Below are 9299 nucleotides of genomic sequence, written 5' to 3' on the forward strand. Positions count from 1 at the left end.
GCCGTCGAGAGCGGTGTTCTTCCGCGTCATCCGACGGACGGCCCGACGGAACTTCTTCTCCGTGACTCCTAGCTTGTTGGACCACTCTACGGGATGGTCCAACTTTAGCTTCCGGGAGGGCTAATTACCTCTCCCGCTAGGGAAGAGGGTAGACACGACCCTCTCTAGGAGCTGGGGATTTAAACTCTTTGTGATCGGCGGTGTCCAGGGGCAAAGTTTGCCCATTACCAAACGGTAGGGGCGGCCCTATGGATCCGCTTCGACCATCTCGAGGAGTTCTGACCACGCTCGGGACTTTGCCTTCTTAATGGCGGTTCGTAGGGCTTTGCGCGCCGCGCGGTAGCCTTCATACGCCGCCTCCGCTGCTCGGACTGCCTCGTCGCCAAGATGGAGTCGGCGACGGGCATGGGTGTATCGGTAGTGGGCTCGAATGCTCGCGGTCCTGAGACCAGCAATTTCCTCCGACCACCAATACACCGACCTTCAACCCGGTGGTCCGCGAGAACGCGGCATGGCTGCATCGCAGATCATGTTGATCGTTCCGCGAAACCGGAGCTCCGCACGGAGGTCACGCGGCTCGGCCAGTGGGCGTGGCCAAGCCGCAATCTGAACAGCGGCGCACAGGATACTTGGGTCCAGTTTACGGAGGACCCACCCTTGGGAACGGGATTTACGTCTCACCCCGTGGCGACCCCGAGAGGAACCAGGGAGTACGGAGACCCTCATCGTTATATAACAATGATCAGAGAGGGTCTCCAGATCGTCTCTGACCTTCCACTCGGACACACGTGCCACAGCGGACCGGGAGGCAAAGGTCACATCAACGATGGACCTTCTGTCGCGCCTTGGACGCACATGTGCCGCGTGTCCTCGTTTAACACGGCAAGACCGCAGGCCGCTATACATTCTCCGAAGGCCCTTCCACGCACATCAGTCCTGGGGGAACCCCAAGTCTCCGACTTGGCGTTGAAGTCCTCCAGGACCAATAATGGACGGGTCTGGAAACGGCGTATCACCCGCTCCAGCCCGCCCAAGTACATCTCAAACTTGTGGAAGGGCAATCGTGGGGGAGAAGTAACACCCCACGATTGCCAGTTTCCCCTATTCCGCCACCACATACCTTTCTCCCCTCTCCAGAGAAGAGAAGATGGTGGACTCTGGTCCAGGTCCCTACCGGAAAAACAACGCGACCGAGCCGTCTTCCGATCCCAGCCACGACGGATGCCTAGGGACGAAGTAGGGCTTGGCCGCTACTGCCAAGCTCCGTGAGGCTTTGGACCATTAGGTCTTGGACCTCACGGGCATGGTTTAGATTGCCCTGGAGGAGTAGAGCCATTATAAGACGTCCATCGCGTCCTTTTTCAGGGCACCACTCTTAGGAAAGGAGGGGGGTGCAGTCCCCTCGCTATTACCCGCCGGTGTGTCTGTCTCAGCGGCAGGAGTCTTTCCTTGTTGAGTGGGCTGGGTGCCACTTATAGTTATGGCCCTGGAGGCCCACTTGCCTTTTCTGGAGGCCGGGGCACATTCTCTTCCCCCCAGGCGTCCGTACATAACGGGCACTTGGGTGCCGACGCTGGACATGTCGACACCCTGTGACCCCGGTCGCCGCACTGATAACAGCGACCTCTCTGGTCTTCCTCCGGCGCGGTGTATGTGCACGCTGACATTACGTGCCCGCGCCAAAGGCACCTATGGCACTGGAGGGGTCGTCTCTTCAGCACCTCAACTGGTGCTCTCACCCAGCCTACTCGGATGGCCCCGGTCGCCATGATCTTTTGGGCCGCTACCAAGGGGCACCCATGCAGTGAGCAATCAGCCGGGAGGGCGCAAACTTGGCCAATCTTTACATTGGTCGGTCGGCAGCCCCCGGCGGATGCCATTGCGTCTCCGATCTCGGTGGGGGAAATGAACTCGTCGAGGCCACGGACTCTGATGTCCACGGTCTTGATCGGCCTCGCGAGTCTTGCACCCTTCTCAAGAACCAGGGGGAGCATTGCCTCATAGAGCTTGTCCGCCCTGGCCTCGCTGTTTTCACCGGAGACTTTAAGAATCAGTGCCCCGGTGAGCGCCCTTCTCGGGCGGAGGTCTGTGATGCCGAAGGGCCCAAGTGCCACCCGACCCCGAACATACGACAAGACCTCCCCCAGGAAACTTGTACTTGCCCCTTCGGGAGCAGTGAGTACAACCGCCGCCGAGCGGGGCGGTTTCCCTAACTTTGGTTTGGGAGGAGTGGCTTGAGCCGCACTCGCTCCCGATTTGGTCGGCCCTCTGCCTCCTTTGGCGTTATCAGCTTTGGCCGAAGCCGGGGTTTGGGGTGCCGGCTGCTTCTTCTTCTTGCGTCCCACCACCAAGGACCAAGTGTTCTGTAAGGTGGAGGAAGCAGGCGGCTGGGAGAAAGACGGTGAAGGACCGGATATAGGCTTGAGCGTCTGGGAGGTGGCCTCAGCCATCTCCCCCGTCCCCGGCGGGCTTTCACCGTCTCCCTTCGCGTCCTTCTTCTTCTTCGCCTTCTTTTTCTTTTTCTTTTTTCCTCCTGGGAGGGGAGAGAAGAAACACTCTTCGTGGGAGCGGGTGTGGCGGAAGGGCCGGCACCTCTCTCCTTTGGGCCCTGTTGTGCAGGGCCTTTACTCTGAAGAGAGGGGGCAACAAAGTCTCGCCTTCCCCTGAGCCCAAAGTTGGGCGGGAGAGCCGAAAATGGATCTGCTCCCAAAAGACGTTTAATTAGAAGCGAACGGCATCCATCATCCGGCTCTCCATTTGCCCGAAAGTCTTCGGGCCCTCTTGCTCGCCCGGTGGTTGGGTCGGAGGGTCGTGCTGGATAGCCGGCACCTCTGACCGCCTCGGCCGCGAAGGACTGTGCCTTCTGGCTTCTTCGGGTGACGGAGGGGCCGCCTCGCGGGAGACCTCCGGCACCGGTAGCGGTGGAGACCCCGGTGGGGATATCTCCCGTCCTTCCCGCAGGGATAAAACCGGAAGAGAGGAGAAATGCCGATCCGCCGGTTGCATCCTTCGCTCCTTCACTTCCCTCACCCGGTCCCTTTTGAGGGACATGAGTTCTCTCTTCATGTCCCTCAGTTCCTCATGGAGAGCGTCCACCTCCCCTTGTAGGCGCCGATTCTTTTTAAGAACGATGTCCAGCTTGGTTTGGACAGCGCTCTATTCTTTTTCTAAAGAGGAGACTGAGTTGCGCAGGTTGGTGACTTCAGCGCTCAACTTCCTGTTGAGCGCTTCCAGTCGTCGGGTCTCCTCCGACAAGTCCATCCGGTCTGCCACGATTGATACGGCATCTTCCAAGCCGTTAGCCGCTTCCTTAAACTGGCGGACAAAAGTCCTTTTGAAGTGCTTGGATCTTGTCGCCAAGCTTCGGACCGCTTCCGCCATCTTCGCGGCATGCTTAACCACCTGCGGCGTCGGCATGTCCCTAGAGACAAGTACCGGCGCCGAGGTGTCACCTGTGCCGTTACCCTCCGCCCGGTTAAAGGAAGAGGGCCGGCTCAAGGGAGTGTACCTGGTCGCGACGCGGATGGCGTCAACATCCGCGGCCAGCTCCTCTTCAGCTTGGAGCTGCAACTCTCTCTCTCTCCTCATTTAGCTGCCGTTTGGCAGCTGCCAAGCCGACGTATTCGCCGGTGGTCGGGGGTCTGCCCCTCCCTCTCTTCCTCTTGTTGTCCCCCTGGGTGATGGCCCTCTCAACGGGAAGAGGGAGGGGATTTGGAGGTTTTGCTTCCTTGGCTCTACTAGCACTAAGAGACATGACTTTGACCTCCATATTGGAGTCAATGTCCGGAAAGGGAGCACTTATGGCGTCCAACGGGGGAGCCTCGAGATGACGTTACGAGGGCCCCGGTTGAGACTCGCGCTGTGACGAGGCCTGGTGACGTGAGCTTCTTTTCTCTTCTTTTTCCAACTCATCCGAGGTGAAAAGCTTGCCGCATGCGCGATTACTACTCACCCCGGAGGAGCCGCCCAACTTTACGACCCGCCGATACTTCGACGGGCGAATCACAGGGGAATCACCCTCCTTTGGTGCAGCAGCACCGGTCATCGCAGACGCATTGTTCTGTGATGCCCTTGCGGGGCAAGCATCACAGAGCCCGTCGTCGAATGACAACCCGAAGGTGGCCGGGACAATACCACCCTCGTGCCGGACACTGGGGATCCGACCCCCCTGTGGCGGTAAACAACTCTCCTTAAATTTCGACGCCATCATAATTGTTTTAAGGTTGGTTTAATTTTGGAGTGTCCTTCTCCTAGGACGGTTCCCGGACAAAAATAACGAGTCCGTCCTATCCGGGTTTGGAGTCAAGGTTTTCCTTCCTCTAGTCCAATGGTCGGCCCAAAAGCGCCTCTCGGAGCTGGACATCCCGGATTTTTAGTCAGGGTTTACTCTCCTAATCTGATTGCGCCGTGGCTGACGAGGTCGGACGTCCCCGGATTTGAAGTCAGGGTTTTTTCCTCTATCCCAGTTGCACCGGCAAAAGATGCTAAGCGAAGCTGAGAACCCCCGGTTTTTGTTTGAGGTTTTCCTTCCTCTATTTCCCCTCTTAGTACAGGAGCTCTCCGAGGGCCTGTCTGGCATGAGTGACCTTGCCAGAGACTCTAAAGAGTCCCCGCCAGCATAGCCCCTCGGATCAGCGCTCCCCTAAGCCCGGGCACCACGACAAGGTGGGGGAAAGTCGCCCGAGACCTCTAACATAATCTTAACCTAACTTATTTTTTCCGCAAAAGTGCCTTGAAACTGCGCTTATAATGTGTCTATAATGCGCTTTTTTACACAGATTTTGAGTGCGCTTAAAGTGGTATACAACTGCATTTACCTTGCGCTGATTGTATGCGCTTATAATACGCTTTTTATAGTGGATTCTGAATGCGCTTTTAAATCGCTAAAAGACGCTTTTAGATCGCTAAAGTTTTGCATCTGCATTAGCGTTTTTTTAAGCGCTTTTTAGGCGCTAGTGTGCTACGTAGGTAGTCTGATACGAATCTTCATTGGATGCGAGAAGATAAACACCCAATATCCATAGAAGTGAAATGTTTGAGCAAGCGTACTAAATAATAGTTTAATTGGATTATTCTTAATTGAAGGTGATTTAAATGCCGAAAAATATGAAAATGTGCTGAAGAATAAAGTGATCCCTGCAATACTCACGAATTGTAAATAAAAATATTAGGAATACGTAGTTCCAACGAGGTGCATCATCTTATTATGAACGTTTGCGATTGCTTAGAAACAGTTTTTCCCGACCGATGGATAGAAAGAAGAGGAATAATTGAGTGACTAGTTCGACCGCCGGATTTGACCTCTTAATTACTTTCTGTGGAGTTATCTGAAAAATCAAGTCTACAATACAAAGCCTTAGAATTTAAATGATCTAAGACATCGAATCCTTGATGAAACAGCACTTAATGAAATGATTAAAACTGCCGCATTTCAGGATTTTACCATCAAATAGGATACTGTCAAGAAGTTACTGATAAGCAATTTGATCTCACTTTTCACCTTCTCACTTACTTTTTACTAAGAAAAAATATAATAAATTAACAGAAACGCTTGCAATGTAAATACAAATTAGCAAATAAAAAAGGTCACATTGAGCCAATAAAAAGATATTAATATAATAATATAATGATTTAATAATTACCACTTTACAATATATAAAAAATACACAAAATATTTTGATTCTAACTTGAGTCCTCTTCAGTCGTAATTGTGAAATAATATGAAAAAATACGCAGTATACATTATGTCAAGAAATAAACAAAGGCAATGTTTAAAAGCAACGCAAAGAGTTGGCTGTTGATAGTAAACATGGTGTAAATACCTTGGAGATGACATTCTAAAAGATAATAAAGTAGAGTATTCAATCACAGTTACACAAGAAACAAAATTTAAAATGAACTTACTAAGATGCCAGATAGTCAGACTCTGAAGGAAGAGATAAGAGGCACGAGACATATAGGTGTTCTCCCACTCACAGTGGTTGTTTTTCACAGTGAGAGACATTCAAAACATTGAAGTAAAAAGTATCTAGTAAGTCTAAATCGTTAACAGAATTTAAACCGTGTGACTGTTTTTTTATAAAGATCATTTCAGAAATTAGTCTTTTATAATAATGGTGTTCATGATCTAAAATCTGGACATCGTCCCAATCAAAAGAATGATTGAGATCTGTTCTGTGTTTTGAGATTACTGATAGTTGGGAGGAGGAACGTTTTATGTTAGTAAAATGTTCCTTCAGTCTCGTTTTTAATCGCTTCTTAGTCTGTCCCACATAAGACGCTGAGCAATCCTTACAATTGATTTTGTATACAATATTAGTTTGAGAGTCATAGTCAGTTCTGTCCTTATGGATCCTGATTAAACTATTTAATTTATTAAAACATCTGTATCCGATCAGGAAGTCATTGCTATTAAATACTTTGGAGATTGGCTCTGAAAGTTTTTTATATACGGAAGAACAATTTGTTGTGCGCCAATTTTTGTAGTAAAAGTAAAATAAAATGAGGCCAGTGAGCAATGTGATGAGACATTACTGTCATTGCTCAATGACCTAGTTAGGTTGCGGGAAGCAGCAGTTCTAGGAAGAACTGCTGGTTGCCACAGGGTGCGACACATCGCCGCATTGTCCGAAGTGCAACGCAGCATGTGTCGACACCGGCACCGGTAACTAGCACGGCCGTTGCTAAGACCAGTGGGCCTGCTGAATCGGCGCGATCGATCTACTATAAATCGATCACGTGGATGAAGCAGGGCAGAGTCTGTGAATCGACTGCTAGCTCACTGTGTGGCTCCGCAAACCGGAGAGTTTACCACAGTGAGGAACAGCCGTGTAAAGAACAAAAGGAACATTGTAAACGGAGCAATAACAATAAGAATACAAGTTCAAGCTTAGAACTTCATCTTTACCACCCGACCTTCCTCGACATCCAACAAATTATTCTTCTTTCATTATTGTTGGAAACACAATGTTTTGTACCGATAGTTCTATTATTGTGAACGAGCTTTTTAAGTCTAAGATTGATACTTTTTACTATTGCTAGTTGAAGTGGCTGACGGGCGTGTTCCGTTTGATCATAGTACGATTTGACACTGCTCGATTTGACATCAAATTATTGTACCGAAAATTATAGAACACAGATTTAGAGGACACAAAATTATTTGACACAAATTTATTGGACACAAAATTATTCAAAACCGTACGACTCGACATCAAATTATTCGACACGATATATTATTGGACACAATACAAGTGACAATGTGCATCGTGATAATTAATGATAGTTAACGATTGTTGTAACACAGGTTATGGTAAGTTAAATTTTTCGGGTAGAGGGTGCAAGAACTTTTTCCCCTCCCACACATGTACGATAATATGTGATATAAACACAATATTTACTTATAAACAGTACACGATATCGAAAAATGTACTGTGTTCAATCGTACCGCATCGAATCGTACTGTGTCAAATAAATTTGTGTCCAAGAACTCTGTGTCCAATAATTTGGTGTCGAATCAAACGGCGTTGAATCGTACTGTGGTCATTAGAGTATCGCCCTGACTGGCTGATACTCTGATGGCTGACTGATCTTGCTTTCATCGGCTGGACTATCTTCCGATCTTGGTTGGCTGGATTATTTTCCGATCTTTTGTGGGCTGGACATCATAAAAAGTTCGATAACATCAAAACGGCTTATTTAAAGTGGATAAAATTATAGTTCTTTGAGAAGGTCGGTAAATTTGTATATTAAGGGCAATCTTATCAATTTCAATGACCTTGACATAAATTGTCAAAGTGACCGTCCTGAGTAACAAGCAAAAGGTTTTAGCCGTCGCTCACTGTTTGTTACAAAGTTATGGACAAAAAAAGTTTTATAACTGAACCATCGTTTTTCAACACCGTGTATATTTTAGACAAAGAATATATAATGTTTTAGACATGTATCTAATATATAATAGTTTAGACATAATATGTCTTATACATAACTATTTAGTATATAATAAAGAAACTTTAAATGTAAAAATCACGATAAACTTTGAAAGCACAACAACATTCACGTACAGTCGGCGTCAATGAATCGTTTCGTAGCTTCGGGAGCTAGGGGTAAGAGAGACGGTATTCCCTAGAAGTAAGTACTGCCAACAAGCGCTGCACTAACTGTAGCAGATTTCGATGAATTGATCAATTACAGTATTTACTGCTAGGGAATACCGTCCCTCTTACCCCTAGCTCCCCGCGTTCACGAAACGATTCATTGACGCCGACTGTACGATGTTCGTGTTGTAAGCGTGTAGGTAGAGAGCGCAGGATCTCCCCCTGCACCCTCTCTCCGAAAAAACTTAATTTAACCCAACCTGTGTTACTAGAATATCATTAATGTCATGCGTTTTTTTGGGAAGAGGAAGGAAGGAGTGCAGGAAGGCAGGGGGAGTAATTATTGAATAAATAACGCTAATCAGCGCCGACCATATATATAATACTCCTATATTGCTAGTCGTGTATCTTCGCAATGAGAGGCACGAGGCCCGAGAAAGGGAGACGCACGAAGTCCAAATATGGGCATAGATGGTCGAGCGTCATTATGCGCAGGCGCATCTACCAAGTGAGTGCAAGCGAGACAAAGCATTAGAAAGTGAGAGAAAGAACGCGAGAAAGAGAAATGCGCAAGCGTGCTTGAATGTTCACCGCATGCGCACAAAGCAGCTGGAGAGAGAGAGGCTACTATATTGTCTGCACCGTAACATTGAGCTTCAGGTCGGTACCGTACTAGCAATATAGTAGTATTATATATATGGCGCCGACCTTTAGCCGAATGCACGCCAGAACCACGCGCCTGGTGTGCGTGAGCGTTCTGCGCGGCTCACTGACGTGCGCCCGGCTAAACGTCGGCGCTGATTGGCGTGATTTATTCAATAATTACTCCTTTATTATATGCAGGGTTGGGTAGTGTCTAGTTAAAAAGATAAAAGTTAAGTTAAAAAGTTAAATAATTTTAACTTAACTTAGTTACATTTTTGGGCTCTTAATTTTTAACTTAATTTAGTTATATTTTATCGGTAACTATTACCTTTTTATTTAAATCTTTTGAAGTTAGCCACGCTATAAGATTTTGATTTTTGCGCGAAGTTGTTCGCATATAAAACGGATTGTACTTCGTCGTATGACCATATACTTATAGACTGAAGAATTATATTGTAGATAAACACTTCGTACACAGTTTGTCCGGAAAGTTCCCGGACTACGTGAATTAAAAATCGAAAATGAAAGATATGGTTTATTAAACAAGTTTACACTTCAAGG

At 47.9% G+C, this 9299-nt stretch overlaps 1 protein-coding gene across 1 annotated transcript; it reads right to left on the reverse strand.

The window, feature by feature from the left end:
• Positions 1–1478: 1478 nt before the first annotated feature.
• On the reverse strand, positions 1479–2450 carry LOC109860445. Its single transcript, XM_020439528.1, has one exon. The coding sequence runs from the start codon at positions 2448–2450 to the stop codon at positions 1479–1481; it is 972 nt and encodes a 323-aa protein (XP_020295117.1).
• Positions 2451–9299: the final 6849 nt, after the last annotated feature.

The sequence above is a fragment of the Pseudomyrmex gracilis genome, unplaced genomic scaffold, assembly GCF_002006095.1.
Source record: "Pseudomyrmex gracilis isolate BER0280 unplaced genomic scaffold, ASM200609v1 scaffold_390, whole genome shotgun sequence".
In the NCBI taxonomy this organism is placed as follows: domain Eukaryota; kingdom Metazoa; phylum Arthropoda; class Insecta; order Hymenoptera; family Formicidae; genus Pseudomyrmex; species Pseudomyrmex gracilis.